At 37.4% G+C, this 22956-nt stretch overlaps 1 protein-coding gene and 1 pseudogene across 2 annotated transcripts; both read right to left on the minus strand.

Moving 5' to 3' along the window:
* Positions 1-1392: 1392 nt before the first annotated feature.
* On the minus strand, positions 1393-8810 carry LOC145552620 (uncharacterized; annotated as a pseudogene). Its single transcript, XR_014088739.1, has 2 exons — positions 7876-8810; positions 1393-3818 (listed from the first exon to the last, which is right to left on the minus strand). The product of XR_014088739.1 is annotated as an uncharacterized LOC145552620 (transcript).
* A 2219-nt stretch (positions 8811-11029) lies between these two features.
* Positions 11030-21417, minus strand: LOC145552615 (uncharacterized). Its single transcript, XM_081610265.1, has 3 exons — positions 20834-21417; positions 18194-18495; positions 11030-14538 (listed from the first exon to the last, which is right to left on the minus strand). The coding sequence occupies exons 2-3, from the start codon at positions 18255-18257 to the stop codon at positions 12680-12682; spliced, it is 1923 nt and encodes a 640-aa protein (XP_081466391.1). The 5' UTR covers positions 18258-18495; positions 20834-21417; the 3' UTR covers positions 11030-12679.
* Between the last annotated feature and the right edge of the window lie 1539 nt (positions 21418-22956).

The following is a 22956-nucleotide window of genomic DNA, read 5'->3' on the forward strand; positions in this document are numbered from 1 at the left end:
TTTATTTTTACTAAAGAGGAGAGCACATTTTTTTGTAGAAACTTGAATAGAGAGCCAAGTTTTTATTTTGTATATTTTAAATGTGTTAAACAAAATCTTTTGTCACATTCAAGTTTGAAATAAAACCTTACTTTGAAAAAACAAATACCTGTAGTTATCTCAAGGGATAACTACAAGCGTTGTCATTTGTAATCATGTACAAATGAGATTATCTTTTAAATTATCTTTGGTATTTCAGTCTAACAAACAGGAGCTGACATGATCTTTGCTAAAGTCTCAAGGTTCAACATTTAGTTAACCTTTCACGCCATCTGCTGAGCATATCCATCAATGCTGCCACATGTGGTCTTGAAGACCTGTCATGACTTCAGCAGTAAGTTTCTTTTTGCTTGAATGAGGATCTATTGATCCCACCTGAACATGAAAGATGTTGGGAAACATGAAATAATTCCCATATATAGATATGGTTTTAGGGATAAAAACTATGGGATCTTAGTATATATATGATATTTTCACTGTTTCTCTAAATTTTTATGAAACTATATTAAGGATAAATTAAACATATAGTTCAATTTAAATGAGTTTTATTAGCGATTGAGATTTGGACTGTATTTCTTTTTTTCTTTTTTTTTTGCAGGTAGGCAGGTTTAACGGGGGACCAGGGGATTTTGTCAGGAAAGGTCAGTCAGGATCAGAGCTGGAGCTGTAGTTCCTCAGTCTCTGTTTCACAGCTCAGCTTCACCATGTCGGTATTTAGCTATAAAGACGCAGAGTGCTGAAAATATATGCTGAAAATGTATGTTGTTTCTGAAGGAATCAGATGTGTATTTTCTATTTCACTTTTGGACCATTTCTCTTTTATCCTTGGCTTTAGCCTGTGAACCAGGACGTCTCAGAAGTCGTTGGAGTTCTCCCAGTTTGACCAGCAACCTGAAGTCCTGCCTGGCGCCCGAATTCCCAGTGTTAATATACACTAATTTGTTTTATTGCACACTTTTATTCTTTCACGTTTTGTGTATTTTTAGGAGAAATATCTCAATATGAAGTACTAATGTATCAAGACAGCTAATGTAATGAAATAAAAATAATTAACTGTTAGAATTTATTTCCACTCTGCTGTCCATAGCAAAGTTAACTTTTATACTGTAATATTTTTGCAGGACAAAAGTAAGAAAAATATGTAGCTAATGTTTGACAATGTCTGATTTATCAAAGTTTGTCGTTACAATAAAATGTCAGAAAATAAAAGGAAATTATTTTTTGTTCTTGTCTTCTTCAAATGTTAAATGCACATTAAATTATGGATTCATGTCAATATATTCTTGAATAAAATGCTGTAAAAGTGTGTGTGTTCAGTGTCCATATAAAAATATCAGAATAATTTCTATCAAATAAAAACATTGTGCTCTTTATTCAGAAATCCCACAAAAAAAAAAACTAAATAATCACATTAAAAGTCAAACTCTGTGTTTAGTCATTTGTTTGATTACCAAATATATTACCTTGTGTGAGAAAATGTGTTAAATATTAACTTAAACGTTTGCAGAATAGCACTTTGTGAAGTTCGGTCCATTCACTTGTATTAGCTTATGTCAAATGATACGCAAGTGATAAATGACTTTGTAAGAACATAATAAAATGCATATCTATACGTTTATATATTAAATTAGTTTAAACTTTAAAAAAGATAGTGATCTTTAATAGAAAACAGCCACGGCAGAAAATAGAAAAATTATACCACCAAGACAAGCGAAACTCCAAATTATTGGAGACAATAATCACACATAATTTGAACAATCAAGAACAATCAATGAAGGAAAATATGTTTATATTGTATATTGCATTTTCTAAGTAAAAGGGCATGCCAACTTATTTGAAAAGCTTTTATAAAGACTGGTTAATATAATTTGAAACAAATATCAGTTTCATTCTAGTTTTGCTGTAAAGACAAAACTATCAAAGACTTTTAATACTGTAAATTTCAGATTACAAAACAATTAATGAAAGTCTACTAATAGTACACAACAGCATATCTTATTTAGGATTAAAAATGTATTAAAGTAAATCTCATTCACCCCACTCATTCTCTCTATACAGAATAATACAAGTAAATCCTGGAAGTTCATATTTTACATTTCCAAGTACGCAAATGTCGAGATCCAAATGATCACATTTAACAAATTCAAAAATTAAACAATTTTCCAACTTTATAGACAAGAAGCCCTCCGGATTTCATCTGTCTTTTATATGAACCTCTACATAGGACATATATGGAAAATAGTTCTACGGCGTTTCACCTGTGTGACGCCTCATGTGCTGAGTTAAATTCCCTTTATGACTAAAACTTTTTCCACAGGCTCCACATGAAAACGGCTTTTCATCTGTGTGAATCATCATGTGCTGAGTTAAATATCGTTTTTGACTAAAACTTTTTCCACAGTTCACACATGAAAACGGCTTTTCACCTGTGTGAATTATCATGTGCTGAGTTAAACTAAGTTTGTGACCAAAACCTTTTCCACAGGTCCCACATGAAAATGGCTTTTCACCTGTGTGAATCATCATGTGCTTAGTTAAACTAAGTTTGTGACTAAAACTTTTTCCACAGTTCCCGCATGAAAACGGCTTTTCACCTGTGTGAATCATCATGTGCCGAGTTAAAGTCGGTTTTCGACTAAAACCTTTTCCACAGTTCACACATGAAAACGGCTTTTCATCTGTGTGAATCATCATGTGCTGAGTTAAATTCCCTTTTTGACTAAAGGTTTGTCCACAGTTCACACATGAAAATGGCTTTTCACCTGAGTGAATCATCATGTGCTTAGTTAAACTAAGTTTGTGACTAAAACTTTTTCCACAGTTCACACATGAAAACGGCTTTTCATCTGTGTGAATCATCATGTGCTTAGTTAAATTCCCTTTTTGACTAAAGGTTTGTCCACAGTTCACACATAAAAATGGCTTTTCACCTGCGTGAATCATCATGTGCTTAGTTAAACTAAGTTTGTGACTAAAACTTTTTACACAGTTCACACATGAAAATGGCTTTTCACCTGTGTGAATCATCATGTGCTGAGTTAAAGTCGGTTTTCGACTAAAACGTTTTCCACAGGTCACACATGAAAACGGCTTTTCACCTGTGTGAATCATCATGTGCCGAGTTAAACCAATTTTTTGACTAAAACTTTTTCCACAGGTCACACATGAAAATGGCTTTTCACCTGTGTGAGTCATCATGTGCTTAGTTAAACTATGTTTGTGACTAAAACTTTTTCCACAGTTCACACATGAAAATGGCTTTTCACCTGTGTGAATCATCATATGCTGAGTTAAAGCCGGTTTTAGACTAAAACTTTTTCCACGGGTCCCACATGAAAACAGCTTTTTACTTGTGTGAATCCTCATATGAGCATCAAGAGAATATTTGAAAGCAAAACGCTTTTTACAGGTCACACAGGAGAAAGGTTTTCTTCTTTTCTGATTTTGCTTCTCAGCTTCAGCAGCTTCCTGGAAGATGACCTGCTCCTTGTTTGGTTCTGATTCAATTTGGTTTGTTTGCTCATAAACAGGAACCACCATGCAGGTATCAGTCTCCTGTTTTAATTCAAGCTGTTCTTCACCCTGACTGGAGTAAACGTCTTTCTCTTCCACTTTTATTTGTTGATATTCTAGATCCTGCTGCTCTTCTTTTATATGTTGATCTTCTGGCTCTTCTTTTTCTTGTTTCACCTGCAGAGGTTCTACCTCGTCCTGGTCCAGATTGGATCTCCTCTCCTGGTTATACATCTCGTTCTCATAAACGTTATGTTGCAGGCAATCTGGAGAGGAAAACAGGAAAAAAGAGGAATTGTTAACGTTACTAAAGTAATTAACAGACTTTCATTATTTAAGACAGAAATCACCAAATAAACACATCTGAAAGTTCAAGAGTGCAGACATTCAGCTGACATTTGGAAAATTACCATATTAAATATTTCAGATTAATTTATTCACTGTAGGAATGATTGTTATTGTTTAAAAATTATTTTCTTGTATTATTTCTAATATTTCTATGTTGGAGCGATTATCTTTTTATTTGTATTACTTTGAACTTTGAGTTCAGTTTCATGTTAATTGTTTATAATTTTATAATTTTTTGTTTCTATACTTAAAAAAAATCCTAACCAAAGAACCCAGAATTTTGACAGTGGGTCCATTTTCTGCAAGTTTAGGGACTGGTACAGGACCAGCATGCACTGGGTTTTCACCAGACCATTTCTTTTTTACTGCTAAGAATAATGATAATTCTTAGCAACAGAGAAAACATGCAAACAAAAAAAGAGACGCAAACAAAACCCTCCTGCTGTGCTGGACCAAAACAGCAGAAGATGCCTCAGCACCACAGAATATTGTTGATCAGATCGATGGACTATTGACGTGAGGGCTCGACAGACTTTTCGCAAGTAAGATGGACATAATATTGTGTATATTTTGTGATTAGTATATTACTTTACTGTATTTATGTCCACCAGTGAAATATCAGCTAATGCTAGCTGGTATAGTGCTATAGTACTTGGTGTTCAGTCCCCGCTCTGAAAGGTAACCGAGATTATTTTTAAAAAAGTTTCAGTTATTTTCTAACACTGACTTAGATATCTGATACAAGAGCCTATTATAGAAATGAAACATTATAAAAATAATGTTTCATTATCCCGCTAATCTTACACGTTATAACATTCACCAGAAAAGTTTACAAAGATGGCAATGGCTATTATTTACTTCACTCTGTCAAAGTAAGATACCTCCCAAATCTTCCGTTTTTGTTTTGAAGGTTTCCTATGTGTGTGTGTGTGTGTGTGCGCGTGCTAAACATGTATCTGATGGGTGATTTTAACATAGGGGGAACGGTATCTGATGGGTGAAATATGCCCATCAGATAGGGTTCCCCCACTGTAAAACAAGGGGAGCGGTATCTGATGGGTAATATTGAGCATTAAAATACATTGCCCTGTTTTTATTTCATAAATATATGTATATATAACTAAACATATATATACATTTATAATAATTATAATATCTATGTGACATTTGTATTTATCACCACTATTATTTATTATTATTATTATTATTATTATTATTGTTGTTATTGTTATTATTATTAGTTTCCCGCTAAATCGTGAAGAAAGTTACAACTTTGCCGAAACATATTGTTTGAGCTTTCACGGTGTCCGTAGTTCCCTATGCGCGTGCTTTCTCGGTGCTCAGCACGAGCACGTGCATATTTTGCCGCGTGGGCGGGGCGTAGCGGCAAGAAGACACAAGCTGTGTGAAACTGACACCCCACCCACGTCAAAAAATCCAGCAAATAGTCTGAATGGTTAGTGCTCCGTTTGTGCAGGTTTGTGCCGTTAAAATTTTCGTTTGTGCAGTTTTGGTTTCTGAGATATTAAACATTATTTTTTAGGTCATCTAGAGTTCACCATCCCCCCATATGCTCCAAAACAAACCAAAGTGGGCTAGTTCGTTAGTGCTCCGTTTGTGCCGTTAAAATTTTCGTTTGTGCAGCTTTCGTCTTTGAGATATTAAAGGTTATAATTTTGACCGTTGACGTCACCGTCACCCTATCATGTTCCAAATCAAACCTAAGTGTGGGCTACTTCTTTTAATTATTCAGATTCTCCGCTGTTGTACAATGTGTACATTTTGTTTTGAACTTCAATAAAGACTTAGAACAAGAAAAAATGTGTCTCATTTCAAGAAATGTTTTAAGATAGCAATGTTTTTTCACGAACGTAGCGTTCTCTCCACAATAATTGAATCCTGCTAATAAAGGACATGCAGCCTGACCCTGACGTAATGTGTATAACCTGTTCAACTGTGCTTTGATTTCGGAGGTGGTCTGAAGAATTATATTCACATTGTTGATGTACTGTCTGCTGATTATGCAGCAAACGTGTAAAAAAATTACATGAGCCTATAAAGGCCAATTTGCTAGTTGCTTGAGCAAAGTTTTTGCAGAGTAAAACGGAAATGTGTCATTATTTCAAAGTTCATCCAAGTAATGTAGGCTACTTAATATTTAGTAAATATATTTTCAATGCAACGACTTTCATTTCATCCAATTTCTTACATTAAATGTGTATGGGCTTCAAGGATTTTGAAAAGCTCCACATGTTTTGCGAACTTTGACATAGTTCTCACACAACTGGGATTGGCTCCACCCACACTGTAGTGAGCCCCCACAACCCCCGATCTTGTTTTGGCGGCAAAGCAAGTGTAATTTCAACCTCTCGTTAATATTCTAGCGGTCTCAAATCGTTTTGAATAAGTCATTTTTGGAATTTTTTCTACCCCGATTTTGATTTTTGAACAAGGTAAAATCAAATTAATGCTCAACTAGCAAATTGGCCTTTATAGGCTCATGTAATTTTTTTACACGTTTGCTGCATAATCAGCAGACAGTACATCAACAATGTGAATATAATTCTTCAGACCACCTCCGAAATCAAAGCACAGTTGAACAGGTTATACACATTACGTTAGGGTCAGGCTTCATGTCCTTTATTAGCAGGATTCAATTATTGTGGAGAGAACGCTACGTTCGTGAAAAAACATTGCTATCTTAAAACATTTCTTGAAATGAGACACATTTATTCTTGTTCTAAGTCTTTATTGAAGTTCAAAACAAAATGTACACATTGTACAACAGCTGAGAATCTGAAGAATTAAAAGAAGTAGCCCACACTTAGGTTTGATTTGGAACATGATAGGGTGACGGTGACGTCATCGGCCAAAATTATAACCTTTAATATCTCAAAGACGAAAGCTGCACAAACGAAAATTTTAACGGCACAAACCTGCACAAACGGAGCACTAACGAATTAGCCCACTTTGGTTTGTTTTGGAGCATATGGGGGGATGGTGACGTCATCGGCCAAAATTATAACTTTTAATATCTCAAAGACGAAAGCTGCACAAACGAAAATTTTAACGGCACAAACCTGCACAAACGGAGCACTAACGAACTAGCCCACTTTGGTTTGTTTTGGAGCGATATGGGGGGATGGTGAACTCTAGATGACCTAAAAAATAATGTTTAATATCTCAGAAACCAAAACTGCACAAACAAAAATTTTAACGGCACAAACCTGCACAAACGGAGCACTAACCATTCAGACTATTTGCTGGATTTTTTGACGTGGGTGGGGTGTCAGCTTCACACAGCTGGGGGAGCTGTATCTAATGGGGAAACGCGGATTTACGTAACACCGGTAACCTCAGCTACTGCACTTTCTTCTATTTTCTTTTATTTTTCTTGATTTCTTTTGTTTCATTCTTAAAATAAACTGGTTTTAAAAGGAACATTTTTTTAAGAGGATTTAATAAATGTTATATATATATATATACACACATTTGAAACTGTCTCAGATGTTTTAAATTAAATGCATTAAACCAAATGAAATATTCCTTTTCATTATAGAAACAATAAACAGAACAGATTCCAGGAGGATTTTAGAAATACGGAGTTGTGTCTGCCTCGTTATTTTAACCTGTTGTATCCTGTTTACAGGAAAAATCTGCGTCTGTTACACCGACACCAGCCCTGTTGCGTGAAACATTTGCTTTACTAGCCTTTTGCTGAATTGTTCTACACATTTCTCCTGTTTATGAAAGTAAGTCTCAGCAGTTTAAGGAGGAGAGCCCTAAGAAAGATAACTGGTTCTATTTTCTCTCTACATAAATAAGCCATTCTTACAGCGTAGTTGTGATGTTTGCGTTCTTTTATCTGATATAAAAACATTTATACAGGAGGGGAACGGTTACTATAATGACCCTCATGCAGAAAGCTTCATACATTCAAACCTTAACCTGAATCCAAACGCTGGTGTTTCTTACCTATTCGGTATAAGATTATCTTGGGCTTCCGGGAGAAATCCAGCAGTCTGCGTTGATCATCCATCTCTTCCTCTTGATGATTTCTTTAAACTCTGTGAATGTTTCTTCAGCAGCAGTCAAATGCTTGTTGATAAACTCGAAAATTCCACTAAACAAACCATGCACCATCTTGTTTTTCTCCTATCTTCTTCTCTTTAATGGCGGTGAGAAGCATAGACATAAATACGTAGACGCCTCAATGGAGCGAGAAGGACCCCGTGCAGCAAACAGAAGGGACCACTGTCGGCCTCATACCATTGAGACTGACATTGCAATCCGGAAGTGAAGGGGGCGCTATTTCCTACACTTCCGTTTTAATATTCTTTTGAAATCTGATATATTTTCACCTTTAGGAAGGAGTTTCACTCTCAGAATGCATTTGAATTTATATCCTCTATTTACTTTAGGGCAGCTCAGAGTTTTTAGCAAATTCTGTAGTTTTCTGTGAACTTCTAAATCTGCCCCTTAGTCGCATCTTTTCGGGCTTACTACTGCCTCTAGTGTCGGGGAGGTGGTAACACAACTGGAGCTGCTGTTCCTTAGTCAGCTCAGCTTCACCATGTCGTTATTTAGCTATAAAGACGCTGAGTGCTGAAAATGTATGTTGTTTCTGAAGGAATCAGATGTGTATTTTCTATTTCACTTTTGTATCAATTTTCTTTTATCCTTGGCTTTAGCCTGTGAACCAGGACTTCTCAGAAGTCGGAGTTCTCCCAGTTTGACCAGCAGACTGAAGCCCTGCCTGTGGCCAGAATTCCCAGTGTAATATACATGAATTTGTTTTATTGCACTTTTTTTTCTTTCACCTTTGGTGTATTTTTAGGAGAAATATCTCAATATGAAGTACTAATGTATCAAGACAGCTAATGTAATGAAATAAAAATAAACTATTAGAATTTATTTACACTCTGCTGACCATAGCAAAGTTAACTTTTATACTGTAATATTTTTGCAGGACAAAAGTTAGAAAAATATGTAGCTAATGTTTGATAATGTCTGATTTATCAAAGTTTATTGTTACAATGTCAAAAAATAAAGGGAAATTATTTTTTTTCTTGTCTTCTTCGAATGTTAAAGGCACATTAAATTATGGATTCATGTCAATATATTATTGAATAAAATGCTGTAAAAGTGTGTGTGTTCATCAGTGTCAATATAAAAACTATCAGAATAATTTCTATCAAATTGTGCTCTTTATTCAAAAATCCCCCAAAACAACTAAATAATCACATTAAAAGTAATAAACTCTGTGTTTAGTCATTTGATTACCAAATATATTAGCGTGTGTGAGAAAATGTGTCAAATATTAACTTAACCCTCCTATTATGTTTGTTTCTGAGGTACAGCAATAATGTTCGTGGGTCAATTTGACCCGGAGAGTGTTTAGTCATGCAATAGCGTCAGAAACCTAAAACATCCTCCAAAACTTTTTTGTATCTGATTATTAATTCCAATACTAACCATTTCAATCAATATTTGTGCAATGAGGTTTTTTTATTTCTCACAAATTAAGGATCAATAACGACAATTTACTCATTTGGACATAAAAATTTGATTTTCAATTTTTATGCCCACTGAAAAACCCAAACACAAAATGACAATATTCTTGAAAGTGATTTTTGTAAATTTCTTTATATTACATTTAGATTTTTTTTTTAAGGGGTCATCTTTATAATTGAACTTGAGACACTTTTCTGCTCTGGGTCAAATTGACCCGCTGACTAAAATCAAGACAAATGAGTCCTGAAGATGATCCTCCAGCTGGTTTTCCAGTTTAAACCTGCATGTTCAAAACAAAAAACTGGGTTTTTCATCACATGCTGCCCAGATTTTTATGCCATATTTAGCTGGTGTGGAAGCCATATATTGCCTAAATGAGTAGGGTCGCTACTCATTTAGGCAATATATGCCTTCTGAATGCCAGGGGTGAACTTTATGAATGCCACAAGTCTTCCATCTACTGTGACATTAGGGCCTGGGTTATAGAACAGGGGAAGTTACAACCCACATGTACCACACTGTTCTATTAGCTGCTAGTTTGTCTTGTCCATCGATTGTCAAATCAGATTACTCTGGAGAAAAGTTTCCAGAAACATTATGGCCCTAAATATTACCCTGCCTGTCTCTGCATCCCTTAGACTGGCTGTTGACTCGTCCTTTGACTTATAAACTCTGGTCAGAATGAGGACCTCCAAATATGCATGTAAATGCATTTGGTCCAGCTCCTTCCAGTTCTCTCCAAAAACTCACCTTCCTTTTAGATTTGTCATTTCAACAAGAATTTTCTGTATTACACGAGGCCTGAGTAGCTCAAAGACTGACTTGATGTCTATAATGCGAGTTACTGCCATCCTAGTCAACCCTGGAATGATCAACAAGAAGTTCCAGAGCTTCCAGGGTTTTCATCTTTTTATTTCCCTGCTGCTCATTTCCTAATCTCTGACAGTGACAATATGACATGTACCTTCAGTGTGTAATGTGTTTAGGACTCCCTTGCAGAGAGTATTTATGTTCCCTCCATTTCTACCTAGTGTTCACTCAGTGTGAGTGGAGTTTGTCCAGGGGAACAGAAAAGGTACCTGTCAAAAGTTGTATGAACACCTGCTTTCAGGCAGCTTTCTAGTGAAGTAAAGAGAATAGTGAAAGAGTGGGTTTGCGTGATTGTTTAGGTGTGTGTGTGGTGTGTGCATGCATGTGTGGTGTGGTGTGGTGTGTGTGTGGTGAAATATGTCTCATAGGTGCAAAGAAACAAATAGAATTGGACATTTTTTTAACCTTTTTACCCTTTAACTTGACTGCCGGGTCAAATTGACCCGAACAGTATCGATGTAACAAATAGACCCAGGGGGGGCTGCAAATGTGTAAAATGAACCATTTTCATTTTATACATAGAGTGCACCTATTAAGTCAAATAGAAGTATTTTTTCTGCATAAAACTTTTTCTAACTATTTAAAAAAAAAAATTTAACTTTGAAACGGGTCAAATTGACCCGCAACATAACAGGAGGGTTTTAAACTACTTTGCAGAACAGCACTTTGTGAAGTTCGGTCCATTCACTTGTATTAGCTTACGTCAAAGGATATGCAAGTCATAAATGACTTTGTAAGGACTTAATAAAATACATATTTATATGTTTATAGATTAAATTAGTTTAAACATTTAAAAAAGATAGTGATCTTTAACAGAAAACAGCCACAGCAGAAAATAGAAAAATTATGCAACTAAGACAAGCGACACACCAAATTATTGGAGACAATAATCACACATAATTTGTACAATCAAGAACAATCAATGAAGGAAAATATGTTTATATTGTATATTGCATTTTCTAAGTAAAAGGGCATGCCAACTTATTTGAAAAGCTTTTATATAGACTGGTTAATATAATTTGAAACATCAGTTTCAGTCTAGTTTTGCTGTAAAGATAAACCTATCAAATACTTTTTTAATACTGTAAATTTCAGATTGCAAACAATTAATGAAAATCTACTAATAGTACACAACAGCACATCTTATTTTGGATTAAAAATGTATTAAAGTAAATTTCATTCACCCCACTCATTCTCTCTATACAGAAAAATACAAATCAATCCTGCAAGTTCATATTTTATATCTCCAATATGCAAATGTCAAGATCCAAATGATCACATTTAACAAATTCAAAAATTAAACAATTTTCCCACTTTATAGACAAGAAGCCCTCCGGTTTTCATCTTTTATATTAGCGGTTCTCAACGTAGGCGGTACAGCCCCCCAGGGGACGTTCAGAGGATGGCCAGGGGGCGCTGGGATGCCTTTGGGGGGCGTTTGGTCGAAGGTAAACTTTACACCTTTAATGCACAACAATGCCAGTTTAGACTTTGAGCAACTTGGTAAAACTGTAAAACTATAAACTTTGATTAAGAACCAGATTTGTTCTTTGTCATTTCTGTCTAGTAAAACTATTAATCTATAAATCAATAGACAGGTCTATATAAAGATATAATCCATGTTTCTGTCTCATATTTGTATGGCATTAAAAGGACCTGGAAATGTTGGTTTTCATTGAAAGTTCTGGTTTGCGCAATAAATGCCATGTGGGTGAAATTTTATGGATGATACTCTGATGTCCCATTCTCCTGAAGGCAGCACAGAGCTGCACCACCAGAAAAACACTGAAGAGAAGAAGAGCTATGATTAATGTAGTTACAGTTCTATCCATGTTTTAATGTTGCAGAGCTCAGTCGTTTTGCTAATAGTTCAAAGTTTAAACTGGCATGTTGTACATTTTTTATCTGGTCATTTTGTGAAACATTTAACAACTATAAAATGGCACAAAATAAAAATATTTTTTCCACTCTGATTTGCTGCTGTTAGGCCTACCAATTTTAACTTGAATGTTCATTGCATTTTTCATAGACGCCTGTGAAAATAATTTCTATTCCCATGACATTGTTCTCTGGGAAATTATTTTTGATGATAAATACAGAAACAAACATAAAAATCAAAACATCTACAATGGCGATAGTAATATTAATGATAAAATAATAGTCAGTGCAAAGTATCCTACAAATTCTTTGGTGGGGGGCGGTGAGGGACCTGGAAAAAGGCTACGGGGGCGCTGGCCCAAAAAAGGTTGAGAAACACTGTTTTATATGAACCTCTACATAGGACATATATGGAAAATAGTTCTACGGCGTTTCACCTGTGTGACGCCTCATGTGCTTAGTTAAACGAAATTTGCGACTAAAACTTTTTCCACAGGTCCCACATGAAAACGGCTTTTCACCTGTGAATCATCATGTGCCGAGTTAAAGTCTGTTTTAGACTAAAACCTTTTCCACAGGTCCCACATAAAAACGGCTTTTCACCTGAGTGAATCATCATGTGCTTAGTTAAATTCCCTTTTTGAATAAAAGTTTTTCCACAGTTCACACATGAAAACGGCTTTTCACCTGTGTGAATCATCATGTGCTGAGTTAAAGTCTGTTTTAGACTAAAACCTTTTCCACAGGTCCCACATGAAAACGGCTTTTCACCTGTGTGAATCATCATGTGCTGAGTTAAAGTCTGTTTTAGACTAAAACCTTTTCCACAGGTCCCACATGAAAACGGCTTTTCACCTGAGTGAATCATCATGTGCTTAGTTAAATTCCATTTTTGAATAAAAGTTTTTCCACAGTTCACACATGAAAACGGCTTTTCAGCTGTGTGAATCATCATGTGCTTAGTTAAACTAAGTTTGAGACTAAAACTTTTTCCACAGGCTCCACATGTAAACGGCTTTTCACCCGTGTGAATCATCATGTGCTGAGTTAAAGTCTGTTTTTGACTAAAACCTTTTCCACAGGTCCCACATGAAAACGGCTTTTCACCTGAGTGAATCATCATGTGCTTAGTTAAACTCCCTTTTTGAATAAAAGTTTTTCCACAGTTCACACATGAAAACGGCTTTTCACCTGTGTGAATCATCATGTGCCGAGTTAAATTCGGTTTTCGACTAAAACCTTTTCCACAGGTCCCACATGAAAATGGCTTTTCATCTGCGTGAATCATCATGTGCTGAGTTAAACGAAGTTTGTGATAAAAACCTTTTCCACAGGTCCCACATGAAAATGGCTTTTCATCTGTGTGAATCATCATGTGTTGAGTTAAACCAAGTTTGTGATAAAAACCTTTTCCACAGGTCCCACAAGAAAATGGCTTTTCACCTGTGTGAATCATCATGTGCTGTGTTAAACGAAATTTGCAACTAAAACTTTTTCCACAGGTCCCACATGAAAACGGCTTTTTACCTGTGTGAATCATCATGTGCCGAGTTAAAGCCGGTTTTAGACTAAAACTTTTTCCACAGGTCCCACATGAAAACGGCTTTTCACCTGTGTGAATCATCATGTGCTGTGTTAAACTAAGTTTGTGATTAAAACTTTTTCCACAGGTCACACAAGAAAATGGCTTTTCACCTGTGTGAATCATCATGTGCTGTGTTAAATGTAATTTGCGACCAAAAATTTTTCCACAGGTCCCACATGAAAACGGCTTTTCACCTGTGTGAATCATCATGTGCTTAGTTAAATCACTTTTTCGCCTAAAACTTTTTCCACAATTCCCACATGAAAACGGCTTTTCACCTGTGTGAATCATCATGTGCTCAGTTAAATGCTTTTTTTGACTAAACCTTTTTCCACAGTTCACACATGAAAACGGCTTTTCACCTGTGTGAATCCTCTTATGAGCATCAAGAGAATATTTGCCAGCAAAACGCTTTTTACAGGTCACACAGGAGAAAGGTTTTCTTCTTTTCTGATTTTGCTTCTCAGCTTCAGCAGCTTCTTGGAAGATGACCTGTTCCTTGTTTGGTTCTGATTCAGTTTGGTTTGTTTGCTCATAAACAGGAACCACCATGCAGGTATCAGTCTCCTGTTTTAATTCAAGCTGTTCTTCACCCTGACTGGAGTAAACTTCTTTCTCTTCCACTTTTATTTGTTGATATTCTAGATCCTGCTGCTCTTCTTTTATATGTTGATCTTCTGGCTCTTCTTTTTCTTGTTTCACCTGCAGAGGTTCTACCTCGTCCTGGTCCAGATTGGATCTCCTCTCCTGGTTATACATCTCGTTCTCATAAACGTTATGTTGCAGGCAATCTGGAGAGGAAAACAGAAAAAAAGAGGAATTGTTAACGTTACTGAAGTAATTAACAGACTTTCATCATTTAAGACAGAAATCACCAAATAAACACATCTGAAAATTCAAGAGTGCAGACATTCAGCTGACATTTGGAAAATTACCAAATTAAATATTTCTGATTAATTTATTCACTCCAGGCATGATCGTTATTGTTTAAAAATTATTTTCTAGTATTATTTCTAATATTTTCTATGTTGGAGCAATTAACTTTATTTTTATTACTTTGAGTTCAGTTTCATGTTAATTGTTTATTTTATATTTTTTGTTTCTTTACTTTAAAAAAAAAAACTAATCCAAGAACCCAGAATCTTGACAGTTTGTCAATTTTCTGTAAGTTTAGGGACTGGTACAGGACCAGCATGCACTGGGCTTTCACCAGGTCTTATCTTTTTTACTGCTAAGAATAATGATAATTCTTAGCAACAGAGAAAACATGCAAACAAAGAAAGAGACGCAAACAAATGAAATACAGCAAACAAGAAGAGATGACGGAAACAAAAAGCAAATAAAATGTAGCAAACAAAAAAAGAGACGCAAACAAAACCCTCCTGCTGTGCTGGACCAAAACAGCAGAAGATGCCTCAGCACCGCAGGATATTGTTGATCAGATCGACGGACTATTGACGTGAGGGCTTGACAGACAACGTGACAACGTGTCGCAAGTAAGATGGACATAATATTGTGTATATTTTGTAATTAGAATATTACTTTACTGTATTTATGTCCACCAGTCAAATATCAGCTAATGCTAGCTGGTATAGTGCTATAGTACTTGGTGTTCAGTCCCCGCTCTGAAAGCTAACCAAGATTATTTTTTTTAAAGTTTCAGTTATTTTCTAACACTGACTTAGATATCTGATACAAGAGCCTATTATAGAAATGAAACAATATTATAAAAATAATATTACACGTTATAACATTCACCAGAAAAGTTTACACAGATGGCAATGGCTATTATGAACTTCACTCTGTCAAAGTAAGATACCTCCCAAATCTCCCGTTTTTGTTTTGAAGGTTTCCTATGTTTGTGTGCGAGCGCTAAACATGCATAGCTTAATATTATTCAGTAGTAATCATTATTTATTTCTGTCTATATTTATATAAATATGTATTGATAAGACGAGAGCGGTCCATTAGGCGTCTGTCCTTTTATTATGTCTATGTGAGAAACGGCCCGGTCTACGGAAGACGGGTCCTTCGAAGGCCACGAATATGGACGACCAGAAGAGAGAAGCTGTAGCCTTCAGCTAGCTGCCTAGCCTCCATCTTGGCGTTATGTTGCTTAGCAACCGTGACAACGTGAAGCACAAAGTGCCGAAGGAAAAAAAAACGGACTCGAAGTTAGTTTTTTACTCGTTTTTTCAGTATTATTCTGCACCTTTTGTGATAAAGGCTGTTCCATACTAAAAAAAGAAATCTGTTTGATTCTAAAATGTTTAAACATTTATAGAAAGGAATGTAAGCAAATTATTCATTTTCAAATACTCTCTAGAGCAGGGATGTCAAAGTCAAATACACAGAGGGCCAAAGAAACAAATTTGCTACAAGCTGAGGGCCGGGCTGGTTTAATGTTTATTAAAACATATTGAAATGATTGCACATAGCCTATTGAACCAAGACCTAACAGAGTGTATTATTTAACGATTAAATGAATAATGCAATATTTTGTTATGGCTCTGTCAGTAACTTCAAGGGAAAACATTTTTCAAGAGGCAAACAGCAACAAATTTAATTGTTTTTAAAAACAAAATATGTTTCTTAATATCAAGATAAATGCTTAAATCAAAGTGCATGCATTATAAACTGAAAATGCATTACTGTGCTGCTCTATGATCCTACCGATCACTGCTTTCAAATAGTAAAGTAAAAAAATAAATCAAATCAGTTGTATTCTTTCTCATGGCTCTTATCTGCAATTTTACCTGAATCCATTCAACTGAAAAATAAATACAATAAAATAAAATAAAATACAAAAATATATGGCACACAGACAAAACAATACTTCATTCAAAGAAAAATCACGTCTTGTAGAAACAAATGTAAAAATTTAACTGAAACTTATAAACTGAAAATACGTTACTGCTCTGTGATGCTCACTTGTCTGAGGCTGAGCCTGATACTTGGAGGTGTCTCATCTTTTGTACAAGTTCATCAATGTTCGGGGTGAGGCTCTGAGCTGATGAATAATGAAGCCATGTGGGCGCGCTGTAGTCACTTCGCGGGCTACCGTTGCATTATGGGAAATGTAGTGTTTGCAGGCAAAACACGAGCGGGCGGCTCTGGCTTGCGGGCCCGTTCTCATAGTAATTAAATATCATTCAGGGGGCCATAGATAATTGATTTGCGGGCCGGATGTGGCCCGCGGGCCTTGACTTTGACATATGTGCTCTAGATCTCAGGAAGTAAGACATTACAGTTAAATAAAACTATTATGTTTGAAGGCTTAACTTTAATCAGTCAAACCCATTTGTTCAGGAATAAATACTTCAGTGAAACAAATTTTTTACAACTATTACCTGGCTTAATATCTGTGTTCCACCTCCACTCATAGGGGGAAACTAGCGGGAGTTTTTAAAACGATTTGCCGGGAGACGTGCGTTCTCTCTCGGTGTACCGAACATGGAGCGCCCGGTCAGCTGACAGCTGGCGAGGGGAGCTGGCTGTTAATGCAGCGGGAGCAGACATCTCCGAAAACGTCGGAGCAATATTGCAATTAAGTGATTTATTGATGCACCTAGCAGATATTTGAGATCTATACATCTACATTCTCGCCGAAAAATATTGTAAAAAATCATTTTGTGTAATACAGAAAAAAAAAAAAAAAAAAAAATTGCTGCCATTGCTGCGTTTCTCAACACCCGTTTTAAAGGATGCAGACCCTAAATTTGGACAAGGCTGTTTTTGTTTGACTCCCTCTAGTGGTCTGGAGCACTTCCGTTTTCAGCACTTTTTGTTTGCATCTTTTCTTTTGTTTGCTGCGTTTTATTTGCTATTTGTTTGCGTCTCTTTGTTTGCTACATTTTATTTGCTTTTTGTTTGCGTCATCTCTTCTTGTTTGCTGCATTACATTTCTTTGAATCTCTTTTTTTGTTTGCTTGTTTTCTCTGTTGCTGCGCATTTGCACCCGTCGGCCACAGGTTCATATAAAGACCAGCTGTGCCTTTATGTGGAAGGATAAAAAGAAACTGTTCATTATAGAAACAATAAACAGAACAGATTCCAGGATGATTTTAGAAATACGGAGTTGTGTCTGCCTCGTTATTTTAACCTGTTGTATCCTGTTTACAGGAAAAAATCTGCGTCTGTTACACCGACACCAGCCCTGTTGCGTGAAACATTTGCTTTACTAGCCTTTTGCTGAATTGTTCTTCATATTTCTCCTGTTTATGAAAGTAAGTCTCAGCAGTTTAAGGAGAGCCCTAAGAAAGATAACTGGTTCTATTTTCTCTCTACATAAATAAGCCATTCTCACAGCGTAGTTGTGATGTTTGCGCTCTTTTATCTGATATAAAAACATTTATACAGGAGGGGAACGGTTACTATAATGACCCTCATGCAGAAAGCTTCATACATTCAAACCTTAACCTGAATCCAAACGCTGGCGTTTCTTACCTATTCGGTATAAGATTATCTTGGGCTTCCGGGAGAAATCCAGCAGTCTGCGTTGATCATCCATCTCTTCCTCTTGATGATTTCTTTAAACTCTGTGAATGTTTCTTCAACAGCAGTCAAATGCTTGTTGATAAACTCGTTTATACAAACTCTCGAAAATTCAACAAAACAAACCATGCGCCATCTTGTTTCTCGTCTTCTTCTTCGTCTTTTTTATGGCGGTTGGCAAACAACTTTAAGGTGCATTACCGCCACCTTCCAGGTTGGAGTATGGATAAGAAGCTCATAGCCTCCTCGTTCTTCTAAGAAAATTTAAAAAATTCTATCAAAAGCTATATTTCCTGATGAACTCTGAAACAATTCTCTTATAACTAACTTATTTTTATTACTACTAAGCTCACTAAGTAGTATCTTTCTTTCCCGTACATATTTGTTGGTTTGGACATACAGGATTAAATAGTACTCTTAACTTAATGAATAAACTTAATACAGGTTGTTGTATTTATTGTGGAAAGTTAGAAACAGTACAGCATATCTTTTTAGAAAAAAATTAATTGTTAATGCATGTCACCATGAGAAAAGCCTTCTGGGTTTTGCTTAAAAACTTTTTTAAAATATTAAAATCACACATTTTTGTCTCATGAAGTGAAAAATTTATTGGCAAAACAAACTTATTGTCAGAAATCTTTTCTTGCTATTCTATGTTTTTGTTTGTGACTCAAACTTTTGCTTGTGATTCTCACATGACATCATGGGCAGGGCCTAAAATTACAACAAAAAAATTTCTGGTGTGTGCAAATAGAAGTTTATGTTTGGCAAATAACATTTTAAGTTCACGAGACAATATTACTTATTTAATTAAAAAAACATTTTTTAAACAAAACTTTTTGTAAAAGAAAAAAATTGGGGGTACTCCGGGAGTATGGGGTACCGGGCCCTTTGATACGGGCTGTCAGGTCCCTGTATGACCGGTGTCAGAGTCTGGTCCGCATTGCCGGCAGTAAGTCGGGCTCGTTTCCGGTGAGAGTTGGACTCCGCCAAGGCTGCCCTTTGTCACCGATTCTGTTCATTACTTTTATGGACAGAATTTCTAGGCGCAGCCAAGGTGTTGAGGGGATCCGTTTTGGTGGCCTTAGGATCGCATCTCTGCTTTTTGCGGATGATGTGGTCCTGTTGGCTTCATCGGAACGTGATCTGCAGCTCTCACTGGAGCGGTTCGCAGCCGAGTGTGAAGCGGCCGGGATGAGGCTCAGTGCCTCCAAATCCGAGGCCATGGTCTTGAGCCGGAAAAGGGTAGAGTGCCTTCTCCGGGTCAGGGGGGTCGTCCTGCCTCAAGTGGAGGAGTTTAAGTATCTGGGGATCTTGTTCACGAATGAGGGAAGAAGGGAGCGGGAGATCGACAGGCGGATTGGGGCAGCGTCTACTGTGAAGCGGGCGCTGTACCGGTCCGTCGTGGTGAAGAGAGAGCTGAGCCAAAAAGCGAAGCTCTCGATTTACCGGTCGATCTACGTTCCCACCCTCATCTATGGTCATGAGCTTTGGGTCATGACCGAAAGAACGAGATCACGGGTACAAGCGGCCGAAATGGGTTTCCTCCGCAGGGTGGCTGGGCTCTCCCTTAGAGATAGGGTGAGAAGCTCGGTCATCCGGGAGGGACTCAGAGTAGAGCCGCTGCTCCTCCACGTCGAGAGGAGCCAGTTGAGGTGGCTCGGGCATCTGGTAAGGTTGCTTCCTGGCCGCCTCCCTGGTGAGGTGTTCCGGGCACGTCCCACCGGGAGGAGGCCTCGGGGAAGACCCAGGACACGCTGGAGGGATTACGTCTCTCGGCTGGCCTGGGAACGCCTTGGGATTCCCCCGGAGGAGCTGGAAGAAGTGGCTGGGGAGAGGGAAGTCTGGGCCTCCCTTCTGAAGCTGCTGCCCCCGCGACCCGACCCCGGATAAGCGGAAGAAAATGGATGGATGGATGGATGGAGAAATAATTACTATTCCAAAAGTTTTGATTACAAATTTATTATGCTTAACTTAGGTTTTTTTTTTATTGAATATTTGGGGAAAATATTTAATTGCATCCTCACCAGACCCTAAACGTACTTAAAGTCTGGATCGACTTTTTTTCCCCCTTCATTAATGACACACTTTTATTACATACATTATATCTATCAAGGTAATTCAGGGTGACTTATTTTTTATTCTAAATTAATTCTTAATGAATTTAAGTGTTATTCTCCTTCAAGATACATTTGCCTAACGCTGGAATAAATGCAATGTACATTATACCCAAAAAATGAGCTGTTGCTAGGGAAAAAGAGTGAAGTAGAGGCCAATTGAGGTTGAGCAACTAAAGCCTTTCCTCTGCCTACATCTCCCAGAATGCTGTTCTGAATCTGAATTCAGTGAAATTATTGAACATTCCAATATATTTTCTATTGATATTTATACTATTGATTCTCCTACTCTGTGTGACGTATAAAAGCCTGGACAAAGCCACAAGAGATGAAACACAGTTTTGTAAACCAAAAAAGCTAAGTGAACATTTTCCAATAAAGATGGCTGCCTGGTTTCATTATTTCATACATGCTTTTATCCAAGATCAAGTGTTTGAGAACTTGATCTTGTTAAACAAACATGTGATGGCCCCACCTGACAGCCTGCGGCGACGTATCGAAGTAGATGTTTCTGTTGTACTGGGCATCCGACACATAGATGGTAGCCAGGTCAAAATCCTGAAAACGCACAGAGCAGCTGTTAAAAAACAAAACTATTTTCTCACTCGTCTGCCTCAACCTCAAAAGACAGAAGCAGTTTCTAAGAACACATAAAGACAGTCTGTTTGAAATTCAATTTCCTGCTTGGCTAGAACCGTCACCTGTAGATCTTGAGAGGAAGAACACCATATTAAACCCCCCCACAGTATCATGTACAATGCTGTCTGCATGAAACACTCCACACACTTCTGACCAATCACACAATACTTCACATAGACCTGAACCTGGTGTGGACTTGATTTTCATCTCGTAACTACGTCAATGAGAGCAGACTGCGACTGTTTGGACATAAAACCCGAGCATCTTCTCTGAGACCGTGCCGATTTCCTCCTGACTATGGACTAATATCAGCCGATATTAGTCATATTGTTCCGATAAACAAAACTGGGCCAATATTAACCATCAATATTTATTTCCTTCTTGTTGCCATTTGTTTCTGGAGGGGGAGTGAACAAAGTTGGTCATGTGACTGCATACCCAAAAAGTGGGTATGCAGTGCATGCAACGCATAGGGGCGCAACACCAGAGGGGGCGTCAAAACCCCGTCTGGATGGGGCGGCGCGCCAATGATGTTTTCCCATACACTTCAGCGCGCCTTACGCTCCTTCACCTCGCGCACATAACGAGGTAAATGTAGTGAGTTTTACCTTTCACGTGTCGTCGTCTTGGGTGGGGGGAGGAGGACACGAGCGTATTTCTACACTCCTTCACCCTGACCTGACATACCTTCCTTCGGGGGGGAAGGGGGGAGGGGGGCGATTTATGTTTTCGCATCCACCTGAATAACGTGTAGTTGCGCCACTGTGTGACAGTGATCAGTGATTGTGAGGAGTTTAACTGAAGCAAAGAAGGAGTGATGAAGTCAGCAGCAATATGGTTGTTTTTCCCCCAAAGTTTCAAAAGCAACAGCAACCTTAATATCAGCCCAAACTTGTACATCGGTCCATCCCTGGCTAGAATGACCCAATCAAAGTCCACACTTTATTCCAACTGTGCCAAGATTTGAAATCTGACATTGACAGACAAATTTCCAACCAATCTGAATGAGCTCGAGCTACTGTCCATTGAACAGCAGACATTTTATTCAGACTATATATTGTGTGAAATATAGACATTTATAAAATCATGTTGCATTTTCTAAATTTATTTATTGCATTTTTTAAAGGTTTTGTTGGCTCTAGTGGCCTTCATTTTAAAGAAGCTTGACAGGAAAGAGGAGGAAGACGTGCGGCAAATGTCACCAGGCTGGGAATTGAACCTGCGACCACCGGCATGAGGACTACGGCCTCGGCTGTCTGCAAGAATACCGTTTGAAGTGGCATTCTTGCAGACACCAAAGTAAGCTTTTCGTTGTACAAGCAAACATGTTTCTGCTATGCACATGACAGATAAAGGTTGAAATTAAATATTTTAGTCTCTGGAAAGCTTTCAGAGACGTACCTTTAAGGACAAATTAACCAAAAGATGCTCTAATAAGGATTTATCTCAGGGTACCTGAATCCAAATGCCCTCCAAACTGCTCAAATTTATCTTTGTTAAACATTCTGAAAATAATGAGCAGTTCATTTCCCCGTTATCTCCTACTTTATGTTGTTAAAATCCAGCTGGTTTGTGGCTGTAATGAGACATGAAAAGGTTCTGGGTGTGTAAATATTTCTGGACCAACAGCATCTTCTGATCTTCATCCTCTGACTGTAGTGAAACAGAAGATGCTGCTCTCCACAGCACAAAACGACAGATGTTCTCAAAAAATCATCACAGAAACAGAAAATTATTTTAGTTATCTACTGACACACCTCACCGGCTAACTGGCCTTATCTCAGCTGAAAGACCAAAACTAATTAATGATCCTTCCTTTTGCTGACAGCGTGATTACAGCGCGTCCATGTCCCTTGAGAAACATCAGATGTTTTCCTTTCCGGCGCACATGAAGATAATTAGAACGTCCATCCCCATTTCAGCCTTCCTGTGATCTGCTCCAAGCTGCCAGCAGCAACC

This window comes from Poecilia reticulata, chromosome 1, assembly GCF_904066995.2.
Source record: "Poecilia reticulata chromosome 1, P_reticulata-male-v2, whole genome shotgun sequence".
In the NCBI taxonomy this organism is placed as follows: Eukaryota; Metazoa; Chordata; class Actinopteri; order Cyprinodontiformes; family Poeciliidae; genus Poecilia; species Poecilia reticulata.